This window comes from Procambarus clarkii, chromosome 14 (genome assembly GCF_040958095.1).
Source record: "Procambarus clarkii isolate CNS0578487 chromosome 14, FALCON_Pclarkii_2.0, whole genome shotgun sequence".
In the NCBI taxonomy this organism is placed as follows: domain Eukaryota; kingdom Metazoa; phylum Arthropoda; class Malacostraca; order Decapoda; family Cambaridae; genus Procambarus; species Procambarus clarkii.
This window is the reverse complement of record NC_091163.1, coordinates 27,774,308-27,794,884: the sequence shown is the minus strand read 5'-3', so window position 1 is coordinate 27,794,884 and position 20,577 is coordinate 27,774,308. Positions and strand designations below refer to the sequence as shown.

Here is a 20,577-nt window from a genome sequence, read left to right as displayed (position 1 = left end):
ACCTTGTGAGGTGAATGGGAATTGGAGACGTGTGAGTTTACCCTGTTTGCCGTCACCAAGTTGAGGTTGGGCCCAACTGTGATTTTGACGTGTGTGAGGACACCTAGAGACACATTCAGTGGTGGAGTAAAGTGAGTTATTTGCTTCTATTTTCTCTATGTGTGCTAGCTTCGGTGCGGGGCAGACGTGTTGCATCGGCGCTCCAGCAGTTTGGTGTTGTTTGCCCGTTTCGGCCGGTTGGGGGCGGGTGTGTGTCTGCTCGCCTGTGCTGACGTGGCGTTACGATGGGGGTCCCTCTACCCCCAGTCGTCCGGACTCAGTCTGTGGGACTAGAGTTCTCTGTGCGGGCTGGTTACCCGGAGATTGCCCTGGCTTGTGAACTGCTCTCTGTCCCTGTGTTTGCGATTTATGGGGTCGAGTTGGTAACGGCCCGTAGGGCCATTGTGAAGTTTGCCGAGGAGGCGGCGTATCGCGATTTTCTCCGGCGATACGAGGGGCGGACACTGCCTCTGCCGGATGGTGCGGGCACTGTCACCCTCTCGGATAGAAGTGGTGCACTTACTTACATCAGTGTGCATGGGGCTCCCTTGGAGTTTCCAGAGGCTCTGCTACGGCGGTATTTCGGGCGGTTTGGCGCAGTTATTAGTGTGAGAGTGAACGTGGTGTCTTCTAGTCCTCTTAAGGGTGTGAGGTCTAACATTCGCACCCTGGGCATGAGACTCCGGGCGGATATTCCGTCCTCTGTGCGCCTTATGGGGTACAACGTTCGGGTGTTTTACGCCCGTCAGCCGCGGACGTGTTATCGTTGTGGTCTTTTGGGCCATCAGGCTGCTGACTGTTCTGCGCCTCCTGTTGCACCAGTGAACCTCTTCAGTGAGGAGGATTTTCCGCCCCTTCCTGTGGGGGATGATTCGGTGGGTATGGACGTCTCTTCGGCTGAGGAGGTGCCCTCTGTAGCAGCTGTTGCTCTGCCTGTTGCGCCCCCTGTTGTTGCCGCATCTCTTCCAGAGGTTGGGTCCTCGCCTAGTGCTCCGGCTGATGTCCCTGCGCCTCTTCCGCCTGCCGTTTGCTCAGACCCCTCGTCTTCCAGTTCTTCCTCTGCTGTGTCTGTCCCGGTCCCTGCACCCTCGCCGTCTGTCCCGGCTGTGCTGGGAGATGAGGTGGATCCGGAATTCCCTCCTGTGCCTGGCCTGGTGCCCCGTGTGGTTGAGGAAGCTGCCGTGCTGCGGCGTGCGTCGGTTCGCTCGGTTGGTGCTGCGCGGGTCGCTGAGTCTGCCTCCGGGTCTGATGATGTGCGGCCCGAGCCTAAGCGTTCCCGGCGTTCTTCTGTGTGGGCTGATGTTGGCGAATTCGACGAGTGTCGTCCTTCCGTTGACGGTGGCGTGGCTCCGGATGTGGTGCACTCTACGGTGGTGGCGGAGGTACACTTGCCTGAGGATGCCGGTGCCGGCGTTTCGGCCTCCACTTCTGGTCCGGTGTCCGAGGGTCCTGCTTCAGGTGCGTTGCCTGCGTCGGATGGCTCCGGTTCTTCGTGGGCGGTGGTTCCCCCTGCTGTAGTTGGTGGTGAGCGGGGTGGCCTGGTGGTGATGTTGAGAAAGGATGCTCGCTCTGGATGTTCTGTGGCCCCTTCCTCGTTACCCGTTTCCTCGGCAGCGGTCTTGCCGCCTCTTCCGTTTCCTGCAGTCCCTTCCGTGTCTCCTGCGGTATCCGTGGAAGTGCTATCGTCTCAGCGTCCGACACCTGCTCCGATGGCGAAGGCGTGGCAGGCTCGGCGTCCCTCGTCCGCTTCTCCGGTGTCATCTGCTTCCTCGAAGGGCGTGGTTGGCGCTCCCCGGCCTCGTTATGCGACTTGCGTCAGTGACCTTAGGCATTGGCCGATGCCGCCAGATATAGATGTTCCTGAGTTTATGTTACCCGCTCGAGCGCGGGGGGTCGAAAACCCTACCGACCTTGAAGATCTAGTCTGGGAAGCTTACAAGGCGAAATATCCTTATGATCTTTTCCCGGAGAAGTACATTTCTCACGAGGTTCCTCGCAAGTGATTTCTATGTATTTTGTGTTGCCTGGTTGTGGGGTGTGTATGTGAGTGGGTGGGGTGGGTATTGTTTCCCGGTTCCTGCGTGCTCCGGTTTGTATTGTGGGTTTTCTTGTATGGCTAGTGGGGGGGTGTGCGGTTCCTATGCGTTTGTGTGTTCGGTTGTGGATGTCGTGTGCGCTTGTTTGTCATCTTGTGTGCCCTTCAGGCTGTTGGGGTGTGCTCTTTGTTATGTGTGCATTATGTGTGTGAGGTGTTAGCAGACTTGTTTTGTATGTTTCTCGCCTCTCTGTTTCCCTTATGTTTGTATTACGCTGTGTTTATATTTGTGTTATGTTTGTATATGCATTTTTGTTTTGTGGTCAGCCCTTCTGGCTGGTCTTCTTCTTGATTTGTTCCTTTGTCATTGTTCATGTGTGTGCTTTGTACTTTTGTTCTATGTTATATTTGTTCTGTTTTTATTGTACATTATACGCATGCTTGCATGTAAAAATAAAAATAAAAAAAAAAAAAAAAAATTCTCTATGTGCCGTGTATGTAATTCGATGTAATTTGATTCCCTTTTTCCAGCAGTGAAAGTGGTAACAGGGAGGTTTCCCTTGGTTATAAATAATTCCCATTATTATATTGGCCAGAGCTTATTTTACTGTTGTGTTGTGGTAAAGTGTGAATTATTGGTAGATAATTTACTGGGGGAAGTCATTTACAAGTTTTGCCGTGAGTGGCAAGGATGTACTGTGATGTACTGTGTTGTACCGTGTGTAAACCATAGACAAGTTTGTCCTTGGTGGCAGGCGTTGTGTACTGTGAAGGATTCCGTGAGAATTGAAGTCAGTTAACGTCACCGGGGGTCACGATTTACTTAACGAGGTCACTTGTTTCGTTGAACATTGTTGTGATTAACGTAGAGACGTGTAAAGGCAACAGTCACAGTGAAGTTCACGCAGTGGAGGAATTGTCAAGTGAAGACTAACGTAGTGTTAACGATTAACGAGCTGTCGTTAATTGATTGATTAACGTATGGGGTTGACCGGTCTGTTATGATCGGAGTCAATTGCGCTGCAATTAAGATGCTGTAATTCGTTGGACTAATCAGATCTGTCTGCGGACAGAGTGATTAAGCACTCGTAGCTAATTAAAGATAATTAGTAACCGCCGCTTAGTGAATTCACCAGGTGTTGATGTTGTTGTTTACACGGAGTGTGTTGTAACCTTGTGTGTGGTACAGCAGTCTACCCTCGTTAAGGTAATCTTGTCGTAAGACCGGAAGTGAACTGTCAGTTGAGAGACAGTAGGCTTTGTCAATACTCGTCTGAATTAATAGGCTGTTGTATTCAGTAATTAATTTGGAATTACTCACCGAATGCTTGACTTTCAAGTTGATGTAATTAATTGATGTACGAGTTATTGCTGCCATTTAAGTGTCGTTGAAACACGTGTGTGTTAACGTAATTGTTTAAATTCAATTAGAGTAACTTTTGTTGTTGATTCTCCTGAGAGACAAGTGTTAACGTAAGATTTTTATATGGGGTTATCATTCTTGGATTAACGGCCTTGTTACTTGGTACCTCGTTAAGAGCAGCGAGCGCTAGTCAAGTTTTGTGATTTTAGTATTCGTTCACCGCGAAGCCATGACAATATTGATTGCAAGCTTGCGTCACCAGTGGGCACCACTTTGTTCATTTTTTTTTTTTTTTTTTTTTTTTTTATTTTACATGCAGAGCATGCAAATTAAATACAATAAAAATACAGAATACATAAAGGAAAACAATAGACCACCGGCCAGAAGGGCCGACAGCATAGCACAACAAAACACATACACAAGAAAAACATGAAAAATACAGCATACATCAAAGCACAAAACAGAATACAATGGCAATCCAACAATCACAGTACAAAACAACACCTCCAGAAAAACAAAACATACAACAAGAGGCATAGCAGGAAACAGAACAGTGCAAACACAAGACTGTCCAAACACGTACAACAGGTAAAGCAACATAAAATCAATACATTAATAAAAAAAACACACACCAAGCCATCCGCCTCGTAAACAAAAGGCGAGGCCAAAATAAACAATTACAATAAACACGCACACCTGAAAACAAATCAGGCATAAACACAACAACTAGCCTGAAGGACCAAGAATGCAACAACAAAGCACATCAAGAAACAAACAAATCAATACACAACCATACAAAGTCACTAAACACCGGCCTGAAGGGCCGACATCAAAAACACAAGAAAACAAAAGAAAAATACAACAAAACATCACAACACCACACCAAACACACAGCAAGCACACAGACTACGAAAAGATCTCATACTTGTCTGGCCACTCTTCCGCCGGGAAGCGAATACAGTACGCCTCCCAAAGTAACATAATGTCCTCCGAAACATGGTCACTATTGAGCGTACGAGGATCGGGCATTAACTCTGGCACACCTACAATAAAACACTTAGCCCGACGAATCCAGATGGTAGAAGGGCACCACGGATCAGGACGCACACAGTCAACAATTTCAAAATTCAACGGATGGTCATCATCAATCGCCACTTCGGAGGCCAAGATGAGAGGGAGAGGCACCTTCCCATGAGGCCGGGCAATGGGCAGCACACTGGGAGCCTCCTCAGCTGCATCACAGGGCCCCTCGGCAACCACTGAACGTTGTACCTGCTGGGACCCCCCACGCTTGGCATCCTTTTTCAGCACCAGCTTGATGCCTCGGCTCGCACCAGGATCCACACCATCTACGCCTGTAGGAGCAACCACCTCCCACTGCGTAGAACCTTCTGCAGGAGAAAGAACAGGAGGTAAATTAGACGCACAATCATCGTCAACAGCTGACACATGGACATCAGCCACCACCAGCGTCGTAGAACACGAGGCACCCGGAACCGCCACACCATCTCCCGAAGCTCCACCCGCGTCGTAGTCCTCCATATCAGCCCAAGCAGTAGAAGAGCGCCTAGAACGCTTGGGCACTGGCCGCACATCCTCACAGCCGGAGGCGGACCCAGAACCACGGCCCTCACGAACCGTGCGAACCAACGCCCGTCGCAGTACTGCAGCAGCCTCAACCAAATGGGGAACCGGGCCGCACATAACAGGATGCTCCGCAGCCCCCCCAACACCCAGCACAGCCGGAACACCTGGCGAGGGTGCAGGACCAGGCGCAGCAGCAGGAGTCGAGGAAGACGCAGATGCACTCGGCTGAGGGACAACAAGCACCGGGGGCATGTCGGGTGACTGGGACCTGCTCCACTTCATCCCCGGAATCCACGCCCTGAGGGAGCAGCGGGAAATCCTCCTCCCGGAATAAGTTAACGGGTGCAGCAGGTGTCTCAGAGCACCCGGCAGCCTGATGCCCCAACTGGCCACACCGGAAACAAGTACGGGGCTGCCGGGCATAGTACACCCGAACGTAGTAGCCCAGCAGCCGGACAGAAGATGGGATATCCGACCGCAGGTGCATACCTAATGTACGGACGTTCGTCTGCTTCCCAGCATACTTCCCCGAGGACAGCTTGTTCACCCGCACACTGATGACTACACCATACTTCCCGAAGAAGCGCCGGAGAAGGTCGTCAGGGAACTCCAGGGGCGCACCGTGCACACTGACATATGTCAGGGCACCACTTCGGTCCGAGATCGTAACGGAGCCGGCGCCATCCGGCAACTGCAATGAACGCCCCTCGTTCCGCCGGAGGAAGTCCCGATACTCCTCCTCCCCCACGAACTTGACAATCACCCGGTGGCAGCTCTTGCTGTTTAAGGTCTGCCTCTCTTGCGAGGTAGTTACAATTAACGTAACATCAATAGGACTTAATTCTTTTGATAATTGTCAGAGAAAAAAAAATCTCACAATAGGTATAGGTTAAGTATTAATTGTAATTACGAAGAGATAAGATGCTTATCTTAACATACTAAGAAGGTTAGGTAAGGTCGGTGTTTTCTATGAAGCTTTTCAAGGTAAACTAGTATGTTTAGTATGTCACATATGCACGTATTTAATAAGTCAATATTGTCCGTAAGAAAGTGCGAGAATGGGTTGAATAGTTACTCCGGAAGAAGGTATTATGCACACCAAAGTCATAGTTTTTAGGTATCCAACTTATTTGGATTCTGATTGTCTTCTTCTCAACAATGATAGTGTTGTATGGGCAAAGAGGAACAGCGTTCGTAGTGACAAACAAAGCCAGGTTGTTGCCTTGGTAAAGGGTGAGGCGCCGGAAAGAATTTTTGTGCAAGGACTAGGCTTCAGGAAAGTTGCAAAATACATTGAGGAGCCCATATTATGCATGAAGTGTTCACGTTGGGGACATATGGCATGGAAATGCCAGTTTAACCCCTAGTGTCAGTATTGTGGTAAGAAACACGACTCGCGAGAGTGTAGAGTCAAGATTGAAAAAAAGTGAAAAAATCGTCTTATTTTGTCGCAACTGTCGAGGCAGTCACAATGCAGCTTCCTATCTATGCCCCATGAAGCCTCATCTGAGAGAGACTAGGACGGATCCTACAAGCAGGATAGATGTATCCTTGAAGGAAGGAAAGACTGTGCAGCAGGACAGGAGACAATAGACAGGATAGTAGAATTAGGTGAGGCACAATCACAAATGAATGGGAATTAGGTGGACACAAATATGAGCCGCACAAGAAATGCTGAAGGCCTATTGGCCCATACGATGCAGCTCCTATTCATACCCACCAACAGGCCAACACATGGATCATATAAGCATGACATAGTAAATATTGTTACGGTGCCCTCTCCTATTTCTTTCGTTTGCCCGCTTTAAGAGTCATACCAGCTCTCCCTACTGATTCTCTGAGGTTCAGGGAGTCTATTGATATATGTGGCGACCAGACCGGCTGCCAGTTAAGGGAGAAAGTTACATTATAAGTTGTAAGGGGAAATTGGCGCCCTGATATAAAATGAAAGAGTATCCCCTAATGCAGATATGACGTTTTGGAAGGGACACTAGCCGATCGCGGATTGGCCGACTTAGGTCGCGGGTGACCAATCAGGGCCCGCCACGACGTCACCGAGTGCCCCGGGCGGCGCCAACGTCAGAGTTGAACTGACCGTGAAGGCGAGAGGACGCACCTCGGTCTGCTCTCAAGGATTTGAGGCTCTACAAGCCTTTCTTAGTGGATTAGAGCTGGCTATCGCAGCCCATCTCACGTATTGGAGACCCCGCGCTTCTGGGAAGTAAAAAGGAACCAAGTTTATTGAGCAAAAGAGTGCCAAACTTGGAAAATATTCGGCGACGACGCTGGGCGGGGACGCTGGACGTGAGGGCCTGAAAAGGTGTGGCGGGCAAGCCTAGCTGTGATTGGGTTACATCCACTGAGGGTTTTGGAAGGACGACACCGTTCCTAGGACAAGGAGCAACGCCTTGTGGAAGGGGCGAGTGTGGAAAAATAGTGATTAGCTCAGCGCCCATCGATGAACCAGGATTGGGGTAGCTGAATCTCAGGGATTGGTACGGCGACGACGCGAAGGCTCCACGACACCTGAGGACCTGTGGAACGTTCCTGGATCGTCAAGGATCGACTCAGGAAGCGTGGGAACCTCACACCATCGAGGGACAGGCGTCGTGAGCCAGGAATGTAAGGTAGATAATTTTCCCTCCCGTTACCCCTTGTGTGAGTAGGCTAGTTAGGCCACAATATTTACTTATGTTTGTGGCAATAGGACATTAATACTTTAGTAGTAGAATAGGCTGCAGGGCAGCTTGTGTCCAGGACTGTCAGAGGGGACAGTGTGTATGGATGGCAGGACAGTGAAGAAGAGGCGCCGACGTGGTGAAGAGGCCCTCCTGTGAGAGAGTGTGGGACTCCTGTCTTTTTGCCCAGTTGAAGGAGTGTTGGAGGTCGTGGAAGAAGAGGCTGACGATCTCCAGACTTATTATCCTTATTTTCATATTCATGTATTACTTGTGATTGTATGTGTGTTCATGTAATTTGCGTCAGTAAATTCACACATTTTATCATTGTGTTTAAGTGTGCCTCCATTTATAATATTTCTCTATGAGCATACACGAAGGTTATCATAGTACCACCTAGGGAACACTACGTTCTCTATAGAAATTCTTATTGCCTGGAGAGTGGTAAAGACAGCACGGACTTATATAAAAGTGTACCCTTAGCCATCCGATCAGTATCAGTGCCTGAATGGTGGCAACTAGTAACGTAGTGGCTAGAGAGAGGTAAAGCCACACAGACCTTCCTGGGAGAGTACCCTGGGCCGACAGTCAAGTAGCAGATCTATGGGAGTAGCAATCTTCTGGCTACAAACAATATATAATACACCCGCTGAACTGCATGGCTGGGGTGCAGATATAATAACCCAGCTGGCGACCTTGTTAAAAAGAAGATAGAGGAGACAGGCGGGAAAGGAGTTCCTGCAACATTTTTGTCTGGCAGGCAAGACTCAGGGAGGTTATTGTTATAAGGTAAGCCTGAGTCTTCCTTCACTCCTCCACGGGTCTAGGCCGGAACTGTTAACAGTAGTTTCCCCGTGTTTGACTGAAGGGCTTCCAGGGTGAATCAGTGGCACCCCCTTTTGTGATGGAAGCAAAGACCTGCGGAGGTGGGTATTGTTGGTCCTCTCCTGTGTGACCAAGGAGACTCCGGTGAATCCCGGGAGTCGGAGGGGCTGAGTATTCGGCCTTTTGAGCCCTTAGCAGCCGAGTGCTAGCAGAGCCCCGGCCCACCCCACGTGACAATATTTACAATAATTAGTGAGACAAACGTGTTCCAATGATCCTACTCAAATCGCCCTTTAATTGATTTGAGTAGGATCTCAAATCAATTAAAGGTCATTTAATTGACTTTTCATTTTCATTTTTTAAGAATGACGTATATTCTTAAAAAAGACGAATATCTGGCGAAAATGAACCTCATACTCTCTGCCCAAACTAAATTCCAAAGGGTAACGAAAGACTTTACAGCCGGATTGAAACCAAAGGTAAACAGATTGATCGAAACTGTGAACGGCAAGGAATCCGGACTCCACCTGTCAAAGATTATTGGGGAATATAAACCTGAGTATGCGTATGGAAATGTCAAGACACACAAGCCTGGAAACCCACTTCGGCCAATCATCAACCAGTTACCCACACCCACGTACAGATTGGCGAAGCGACTCAGTGGCTTGCTGGCACCTTATGTCCCTTGCGCCTTCAGCCTGAAGTCTCCAAAGGAATTTGTTGACTTACTGCGGGGAACACAGGCTGCAGGGATAAGAGCTTTGATGGACATAGAATCACTGTTTACCAACGTACCGGTGGATGAAACAATAAGGATGATAGCAGACAGTGTATCGTGATCTGGCCTGTACTCCTCTTGACATACCAGAAAACATTCTAAGGAAACTACTCCAAGCTTGTACTAAAGAAGTACCCTTCTTGAGCCCGGATGGGCACATGTATAAGCAAGTAGATGGGGTCGCCATGGGTTCTCCCATAGGTGCTCTGTTTGCGAACTTCTACATGGGTACCATCGAACAGAAGATCTTAGTCGACATGAACTTGAAATCGGCCATATACTGCAGGTATGTTGACGACATTTTTACACAGGTACCTGATGTCAGACATCTGCAGGAGCTGATGGAGGCATTTGAGCGGAATTCTGTGTTGTATTTCACTTACGAGATGGAGAAGGATGGGAAGCTGCCCTTTCTAGATGTAACAGTCATGGAAAGGAGCGGAGGTTTTCACACTGCAGTCTACACAAAGAAAACAAACATAGGAATGTGCCTCAGTGCCAACAGTGACTGCCCAGACAGGTACAATAGGAGTGTTGTTAACGCTTATGTCGACCGTGCTCTCAGCTACAGCTCTGGATGGAAGCAAGTCGATGAAGAACTCTGTATGGTAAGGCAGGTCCTAGTCAACAACGGCTTCTCCAATGGTTTTGATGAAGACATCAAAAGAAGGAAGGTGAAACGCCATGCATCCTCTGAAGAGACAACTAACACAACACCTGTACCCACTATTGGACTACTTTACAGGAACTTCTTTTCCACAGCTCATAAAACGGAAGAAAGGGTCCTGAAAGATATTGTTAATAGGAACGTTATCCCTACAGACAAATATCAGAAGATACAATTGACGATTTACTATAAAACAAAAAAAACGGCCACCCTACTCATGAGAAACTCTCCAGACACAAAGCAGAACGCTTTAAAAGAGACCAACGTCGTCTATGCCTTCAAATTCCCACTTGGGGACTGTAAGCCTCAAAGAACTCAGTATATAGGCAAGACAACAACATCTCTTTCCAGGCGATTAACGATGCATAAGCAACAGGGCTCCATTAAGGAACATATAATCTCTTCCCACAACCAGACCATCACCAGAGAAGTCTTAACAAACAACATAGAAATCATTGATAGATACAGCGATAGCAGGCGGCTTGACATCTGCGAGGCACGACACATCAAGAAGTCAACACCAGCAATCAACAGCCAATTAATGCACAACTATATTCTACCCACTTCAAGACTCCGCACCAATATAGAAGCATCAAGAAATATGGGCCAATAGGCCCTTTGCAGTTACTTCCATTCTTCCCTTTAATTTACCCAATTTATACCCAATGCACCGTGTTCTGTCTTGTGTTGAAAGTTTGTCTTTCTTGTGTTGAAAGTTTTTTTCATCTCATCCACTCATCCAAAACTGTTGTAACATATCACCTCACCCAAATGCGGGTATACAAGATGAAAGCTGTTTATACGATAGCATCAGGCAACCAAATTAGAAAGGTTAAATATCCCAAAAGGAATTCACAGGGAAATAGCAGTTAGGTTATATAGACTACGTCTAGGTTACAGATGCAACTGGGAGATTGGTGAACCCCGACAGAGAGAGTGCATCTTCTGCCAAACTGTCTCAGAAAAGCCATTACTTCACTATCTTCTGGAATGTGAAGCAGCCAACGACCTTAGAAGAGCTTTAAGAGTTCCTGAATCTTGCAGTGGCCACCCTGAAGCCATCAACACAGCCACTCTCCTGGTCAACAATGGTGTCCAGCAGCTGGACACCCTCATAGAGACTGTGAAGCAGTATCCTCTCCCGCGATAACAGCTTGACGATTAACTGCAACCTCAGAATAGTGAAAAAAAATTGTACCACTTACGGGCTATTCATGCCCGTGCCACCTCTTGGGTGACTTAATCTTTATCAATCAATCAATGATAGCATTGCAGAACTCTGTTTAGTGTTTGCAGGTTATAGTTGTGTGTGTGTAAACTAAAGTCTTTGAAAATTTAATAAGTTATTATGAAACGCGTTCAAGTGTCACGTCAGACTAGAAATAAAAATGAATTTTGGAGAATTGATTCTTCAATTACAATTGACAATGAAAAGAAACATAAGAAATATTGAGAAAATTCGTGTTAGAATTATTAATCTTACTTTTCGGTCATATTTAATAATATATGTTTACAAGAAAGACTGCTACCAAAATATACTAATATTAAAACGCACGTCCCAGCAGCAAGGCATCATGCCTTCACGATAAAATATCGCCATGATCTGATTCGAAATCAAATACACAAGGCAGAAAATGAAATAAAAAACAACAAAACGCAACTACTTCATGCTACAAACTAATGGAGAAACAGCAACATCGACGAAAACCTCCGTACTCGTATCGAGCTACACCTCGACATCACCTCAACACCGAAACCAGGATAATCAAGAAACTAACAACATTATATGGAGGACCTATGGCGATTCCACGACCAAGAGACGGCTTCCTGAACCTTGCTGGAATCAACCTCACTGAGGACCAAGTCACTCTCCTAAATCTGGGTATAAACTCACGTTATGTCCAGACCAAGTGAGATGGCCCGGAAAGTGGAGTTTGAGATCCTGTTGGACGACGTATTCGACCTCGAGACACAAAAGAAGGTCACCACCAAAAACACTTTACAATCAGAACTTATTGCAGAAGGAGGAAAGATTCGAGGCAACTACAGGAGCACCATACTGTCCCCTGAGCTCAAAGCGGCAGCTAAGAGCCTTCGTGAGAACAAGGAGATAGTTGTCAGGAAAGGTGACAAGTCGCCAACATACGTCATTCTTAAAAAGACGAATATCTGGCGAAAATGAACCTCATACTCTCTGACCAAAGTAAATTCCAATGGGTAACGAAGGAGACTACAGCCGAATTGAAAGCAAAGATTAACAGATTGATTGAAACTGTGAACGCCAAGAAATTCGGACTCCACCTGTCAAAGATTATTGGGGAATACCAACCTGGGTATGCGTATGGAAATGTTAAGACACACAAGCCTGGAAACCCACTTTGGCCAATCATCAGCCAGATACCCACACCCACGTACAGACTGAGAAGGCGACTGAAAGGCTTGCTGACCCCTTATGTCCCTTGCGCCTTCAGCTTGAAGTCTCCAAAGGAATTTGTTGACTTACTGCGGGGAACACGGGCCGCAGGGATAAGAGTCTCGTTGGATGTAGAATCACTGTTTACCAACGTACCTGTGGATGAAACAATCGGGATGATTGCGCACAGAGTATATCGTGATCCGGCATATACTCCTCTTGACATACCAGAAAACATTTTAAGGAAACTACTCCAATCTTGTACTAAAGAGGCACCCTTCTCGAGCCCGGATGGGCACATGTATAAGCAAGTACATGGGGTCGCCATGGGTTCTCCCCTAGGTGTCCTGTTTGCGAACTTCTACATGGGTACCATCGAACAGAAGGTCTTAGTCGACATGAACTTGAAACCAGCCATATACTGCAGGTATGTTGACAACATTTTTACACAGGTACCTGATGTCAGACATCTGCAGGAGCTGAAAGAGGCATGTGAGCGGAATTCTGTGTTGCGTTTCACGTACGAGATGGAGAAGGATGGGAAGCTGCCCTTTCTAGATGTAACAGTCAAGGAAAGGAGCAGAGGTTTCCACACTGCAGTCTACACTAAGGAAACAAACATAGGAATGTGCCTCAATGCCAACAGTGACTGCCCAGACAGGTACAATTGGAGTGTTGTTAACGCTTATGTCGACCGTGCTCTCATCAACAGCTTAGGATGGAAGCAAGTCGATGAAGAACTCTGTATGGTAAGGCAGGTCCTAGTCAACAACGACTTCTCTAATGGTTTCGATGAAGACATCAAAAGAAGGAAGGTGAAAAGCCATGCAACCTTTGAGGAGACAACTAACACAACACCTGTACCCCCTTTTAAACTATTTTACAGGAACTTCTTTTCCACAGCTAATAAAACGGAAGAAAGGGTCCTGAAAGATATTGTTAATAGGAACGTTATCCTTACAGACAAAAATCAGAAGATACAATTGACGATTTACTATAAAACCAAAAAAACGGCCTATCCACTCATGAGAAACTCTCCAGACACATTGCAGAACGCTTTAAAAGAGACCAACGTCGTCTATGCCTTCAAATGCCCACTTGGGGACTGTAAGCCTCAAAGAACTCAGTATATAGGCAAGACAACAACATCTCTTTCCAGGCGATTAACGATGCATAAGCAACAGGGCTCCATTAAGGAACATATAATCTCTTCCCACAACCATACCATCACCAGAGAAGTCTTAACAAACAACATAGAAATCATTGATAGATACAGCGATAGCAGGCGGCTTGACATCTGCGAGGCACGACACATCAAGAAGTCAACACCAGCAATCAACAGCCAATTAATGCACAACTATATTCTACCCACTTCAAGACTCCGCACCAATATAGAAGCTTCAATATATATGGGCCAATAATCCCTTTGCAGTTACTTTCATTCTTCCCTTTAATTTACCCAATTTATACCCAATGCACCGTGTTCTGTCTTGTGTTGACAGTTTGTCTTTCTTGTGTTGAAAGTTTTTTTCATCTCATCCACTCATCCAAAACTGTTGTAACATATCACCTCACCCAAATGCGGGTATATAAGATGAAAGCTGTTTAAACGATAGCATCAGGCAACCAAATTAGAATGGTTAAATATCCCAAAAGGAATCCATAGGGAATTAGCAGTTAGGTTATATAGACTACGTCTAGGTTACAGATGCAACTGGGAGATTGGTGAACCCCGACAGAGAGAGTGCATCTTCTGCCAAACTGTCTCAGAAAAGCCATTACTTCACTATCTTCTGGAATGTGAAGCAGCCAACGACCTTAGAAGAGCTTTAAGAGTTCCTGAATCTTGCAGTGGCCACCCTGAAGCCATCAACACAGCCACTCTCCTGGTCAACAAAGGTGTCCAGCAGGTTTACACCCTCATAAAGACTGTGAAGCAGTATCCTACCCTGCGATAACAGCTTGACTATTAACTGCAACCTCAGAATACTGAAAAGAATTACTCAAAAAAAATTGTACCACTTACGGGCTATTCATGCCCGTGCCACCTCTTGGGTGACTTAATCTTTATCAACCAATCAATGATAGCATTGTAGAACTCTGTTTAGTGTTTGCAGGTTATAGTTGTGTGTGTGTAAACTAAAGTCTTTGAAAATTTAATAAGTTATTATGAAACGAAGTTCAAGTGTCACGTCAGACTAGAAATAAAAATGAATTTTGGAGAATTGATTCTTCAATTACCATCGACAGTGAAAAGAAACATAAGAAATATTGAGAAAATTCGTGTTAGAATTATTAATCTTACTTTTTCGGTCATATTTTATAATATATGTTTACAAGAAAGACTGCTACCAAAATATACTAATATTAAAACGCACGTCCCAGCAGCAAGCCTTCACGATAAAATATCGCCAAGATCTGATTCGAAATCAAATACACAAGGCAGAAAATGAAATCAAAGACAACAAAACGCAACTACTTCATGCTACAAACTAATGGAGAAACAGCAACATCGACGAAAACCTCCGTACTCGTATCGAGCTACACCTCGACATCACCTCAACACCGAAACCAGGATAATCAAGAAACTAACAACATTATATGGAGGACCTATGGCGATTCCACGACCAAGAGACGGCTTCCTGAACCTTGCTGGAATCAACCTCACTGAGGACCAAGTCACTCTCCTAAATCTGGGTATAAACTGTCACGTTTTGTCCAGACCAAGTGAGATGGCCCGGAAAGTGGAGTTGGAGATCCTGTTGGACGACATATTCGACCTCGAGACACAAAAGAAGGTCACCACCAAAGACACCTTACAATCAGAACTTATTGCAGAAGGAGAAAAGATTCGAGGCAACTACAGGAGCACCATACTGTCCCCTGAGCTCAAAGCGGCAGCTAAGAGCCTTCGTGAGGCCTCCCGGCGCACGTCCTTCGTCAACACCACGAAGAGGTCTCTATCTCCAGGGGCATCCGCCACGGAGGGGAGCCAACAGTAGGCGGCGCAGGGGATGATGCAGGCACACAATCCACGGAAGCAGAGCTTGCAGAGGAAACAACAGCACATTCCTCATCCTCACATTCCTCAACCTAGATTTGAGGTGGCGACACACTGCAATCCGTGCGCGAACGCTTCGAGACCGGACGTTGACCATTGGAGCTGTACCCCCCCCCCCCCCCCACCCCCACAGGAGGCGCCCGAGAAGAGCTGGAAGTAGGCGGCCCTATAGTTGGCCGAGCACGACCCTGTAGTATTTCAGCTTCATTGACACGAGGGAGGAGGCTACCACCCACAGAGGCAACCGGAACAGGAGAAAGAGCAAGCGCAGCCGTCAGAAGTGAAGGAACCAGCACAGGCGTGGGAATATGCGGAGAAGCATGTACCTGCAGAGGAGAAGAAGCGCAGAGGGGCGAGGAATCCTGTGGCAGTGAAGAGGCCGACCACGGGAACGGGGCCCCACACACCACCACCCGTCACGCACACCACCTTCCAGACGCACTGGCACACCAGCCGAGGAACCAGGTAACACCACCAGATCATCAGGGGCAGGGGAACCTCCATACCTACACCATCACTAGGCGACAGGTCCTGTGCCACCAACGGGGGAAAATCCTCTACTCGGAATAAATTAACAGGTGCAACTGCGACCCCAGTGCAAGGCAGCCGCCTGGTGTCCCTCAAGGCCACAACGAAAAACATTGTCGTGGCTGCCCTGCGTAGAACGCCTGTATCGTGTAGCCCATTAAGGTAACCCTGGAGGGAACAGGAGACTTGAGCCGCAGGCCAAGAGTCCGGGTCCCACACGAGACTCCACGCCACCTGCCAGAAGAGACGGAGTTCATTCGGAGGGAAACCCCCATTCCAAACTGGCCAAAATACCTTCGTAGCAGGGCCTCCGAAAACTCGAAAGACACACTATGCAGAGCTACATACGTCATAGTGCAACAGCGGTCCGAAATAGTGATAGTACCACCATCTCCAGGGAGCGTAAATGTCTGCCCGTTATAGTTTGCCACGAAGTCCCGGTAAACTGCCGCGGAGTGAAATTTCACGAGGGCCCAGTTGGTTGTTAACAGCTGGAGCCCATATACGTCGGCAACACGATCTCGTAGCGTATCCAGTAACACAATCTCAAGTGCAGGGTACGAAGCTCGGCCAGAAAATTCAAGCCCAATAGTTTCAGTCCGGCTAACAGGAGGTAGGGGGGTCCCCATGTCGCCAGACATGCCAAACAGCGCCCACCCTCACACAGCCAGCACCAGGCAACGACTGATGTCAACAACCGGAGAGTCCAGGTGACACGTCCTCACCCCACTTTAACAGTATATTGAAATTGATAAATACATCTTTGGGGTCAGCCGCTAAATGAAATGAACATAGCCTGAGGCTGTATGATGGCAACCTATTTTCAATATATTTTCATGTAGGCAGCAGCCGACCCCAAAGACGCATTTATCAATTTTTAGGTAATGAAATTTCAAATAATTTTGTTTTCTCAAAAGTATATTAATATAACTATATATTAAATTTAATGAATAATTAGGTTACGTTAGATATGAAGGCTCTCTTGCCAGTTATTAGTATTTATAGAACATGCGTGAAGCAATGAGAGGTTCGACTTGAACAGAGAATATGAGCGATCCCATGCTCGAAAAAATTCGAATGTGACCAGTAGTAAATCTTTTGTAAAATATTTGTTATTTATAAACTGGAGAGGAAGCAGGTCCATGTAAGGTTAGGTGTTAGAACGTTAATAGTATAGGAGGTGTGCGGGTTTGAGTATTTGAGAAAAAAGAAGGGGCACAATATTGTATTTTAGCCACGAGCGGCACACATTACCAGTACGCCTTTATGCATACCTGAGGGTGATTGGCGAGGTGCTTCAGTTTGTAAGCCAGTTGTTGGGGTGTGTAGTGGAGGGCGTTGATGTAGGAGCCAGGAGGCATCAGGGCGCTGTAGTTGGCCGCCCCGAGCACCACCGGAATTAGTGGATAGTAAAGAAGGTTGTACAGTTTCTCCGTTACATAGTCCGAACACAAGGCGTTTTCAAACGCCAAATAAAACAGGTAACTATCGCCAGCCATCCTCATGCAGGGATCCGTTGCAGGTTTGTATGCATGCTCAGCATATCGAGAACTTCCACACTTAAGGTCGCCGCATCTGCCATACACATCAACAGGAGCGTATTTCTTCAATGCTTGGATATATCGTAACCTTCCACTGTTGTCCTTACAGTTGGAAACGAATGCCACGGCCAGTTTTCTCTTGATTTTGTTTGGGAATAGTACAGGGTCTTGACGCCATGATGGAGGCAGGAAGGATGCGTTCCGGCCACGCCCCACAATAAACCCATTGAGTATTAGGATGTCTGAGTCTCTCCGGTGATGCATCGTGCGGTTGAAGAACCCATTTAGCAACTTATAATTCGTATGGAAGAGGGAGTTAGACTGTAAATGCGTTTCTGGCTCAAACATAACCCAGGGCTGAGAAGGGTCACGGGGACCTAGGTCCATCAGCACTTTCTCTCTAGTTGCCACACTCCGTAAGTGTATCAATACCACGTCTGCCGTTGACATCTGGGAAAGAGTTGGGGAAAATCAGTTCAAATTTAATATTTAGTCATAGAAATAGGCAATTGAAACCATTCTCATAATAATAAAAATAAATATATCAAGCAAGTTATTAAATGACTAGAACAACCTCTCATATGCACGATTCTCCGTGTTATATTTCTTAAAGGCTGAGCAAGTATGTTCCCGTGATGCTTCTGACAGGTTGAGCAGTCTGCTGACTGCTGAACATTCAGCAGGAAAGTTTTCTAGTATCCGACCCCTTCTCCTCCAAATAGTGGCCCTAGCCCCGAAGATGTATTCGTATACTTTAACGTACTTAAATATAAACTAAAATTGATATTTTCTAGAATAAAAATTTATAGTATTGTATTATTATTTGTTCATGGCTAGGCCTATTATAGTATAGACATATTACATTCTGTTAGCAATTATTTGAATTTGGCTTCAATTACATGAGCAGTTCCAGCCAAATGTGTGAGGGGATCCACAACAATTTAACACCTATGACATTATTAAGTATGCATATATATATATATATATATATATATATATATATATATATATATATATATATATATATATATATATATATATATATATATATGTCGTACCTAATAGCCAGAACGCACTTCTCAGCCTACTATTCAAGGCCCGATTTGCCTAATAAGCCAAGTTTTCATGAATTAATGTTTTTTCGTCTACCTAACCTACCTAACCTAACCTAACCTAGCTTTTTTTGGCTACCTAACCTAACCTTACCTATAAATATAGGTTAGGTTAGGTTAGGTAGGGTTGGTTAGGTTCGGTCATATATCTACGTTAATTTTAACTCCAATAAAAAAAAATTGACCTCATACATAGAAAAAAGGGTTGCTTTATCATTTCATAAGAAAAAAATTATAGTAAATATATTAATTCAGGAAAACTTGGCTTATTAGGCAAATCGGGCCTTGCGTAGTTGGCTGAGAAGTGAGTTCTGGCTACTAGGTACGACATATATATATATATATATATATATATATATATATAAATAAAAATGGAAATGTTCGTTTGTTCAAAATCACTAATCTCCGAAAGTTCTTCACCAATTACTTTGAAATTTTCACACAACGTTCCATTCGCCTCCGAGCAGGTTTTTATATCCATACTATATAAATGTCACGTCTGTGACAGTAAAAAAAAACAGTTTTTTTTTTTTTAAAAACTGTGTATTTCATGTGATGGAAATCTTCGAAACCTCTTTACAGATTGCTTTGAAATTTTGACACAACGTTGCATTCGAATAGGCGCGTCTTTTTATATGTCTACTATATACATGCCTCACCTGTGACAGGAAAAAACATGCTTTTTTTAGACAGCGCCATCTGTTGGACGTAAGTGCAACACACACACACGCTGTAATCTCCGAAAGTTCTTTACCGATTGATTTGTATTTTTGACACAACGTTGCATTCGAATAGGCGCCTCTTTTTATGCACCTACTATATAGATGCCACCCCTGTGATAGGTAAAAACATGCATTTTTGAAAAACAGCGCCATCTGTTTCACATAATGGTAACATGCACGCTATACTAAATATGTCACGAGTTCCATTTCAATATTTCCGATTGCATTGATAAATTTTATTTTCATAGATTTCGATTTACTTTTAATTAATATTTTTTTGTGTGTGACATTGTGTTGGAATTGAGCTGTGTTGTTTACCATAACGTTCATTTCGTAAGTATAAGTACAGATGCCACACCTGTGACAGGTAAAACTATGCTTTTCTTGAAAAACAGCGCCATCTGTTGCATGTAAGAGCAACAGACATGCTATACTAGATATGTTACAATTACATTTCAATGTTTTTGATTGCACTGATAAATTGAATTTTCATAGATTTTGATTTATTTTAATTTTGGTTTAATTATTTTGTGTGAATTGCTTTGGAATTGAGCTGTGTTGTTTACCAGCCCATTCATTTCGTAAGTATAGTATATTTTTATATTTTTTTCATATTTTCATTTCATTTTTTTAACTGTTTTTCTTTATATTTCAGTGATGGGAACATCAGATCAATTGATGTTCCCAATTTTCTGATGGGAACATGAGACCATTGGGAAGGCATCGGACGAGGGAGTGGGGAATGGTAGGGATGACATGGGGACGGAAGTGAGAGATATTGGGGAGGACGAGGGGACAAGTGAGAGGGTAATGGTGGGGAAGGACGAGGGAATGAGGGAGTGTGGGATGGTTGGGATGAGGGGATGGGGGAATGGGAAATGGTGGGGAGGACAAAGGGACAAGGGAGTAGGGCATGGTGGGAAGGAGGAGGGGATGGTGGAGTGGGGAGGACGAGGGGACAGTGGAGTGGGAAATGGTTGGGAGGACTAGGGGACAGGGAAGGTTGCTGTAGCTGGGTACTGCTAGTAAATATAATATATATATATATATATATATATATATATATATATATATATATATATATATAAATATATATATATATATATATATATATATATATATATATATATATATATATATATATATATATATATATATTTACTGGGTACTGCTAGTAAATATATATATATATATAAATATATATATATATATATATATATATATATAT

The 20,577-nt window shown here is 45.3% G+C and overlaps 1 protein-coding gene across 1 annotated transcript in view; it reads right to left on the bottom strand.

Annotated features, from left to right (window-relative positions):
- Positions 1-3,709: 3,709 nt before the first annotated feature.
- The window catches only part of LOC123772962 (3-galactosyl-N-acetylglucosaminide 4-alpha-L-fucosyltransferase FUT3-like), a 334,661-nt gene continuing 317,793 nt past the window's right edge, over positions 3,710-20,577 (bottom strand). The window contains exons 7-8 of the mRNA XM_045766399.2: positions 17,249-17,965; positions 3,710-4,828 (exon numbers count right to left, since the gene is read on the bottom strand). Coding sequence (XP_045622355.2) covers positions 4,787-4,828; positions 17,249-17,965 — 759 coding nt within the window. The 3' untranslated portion in view covers positions 3,710-4,786. The remainder of the gene's footprint in view (positions 4,829-17,248; positions 17,966-20,577) is intronic.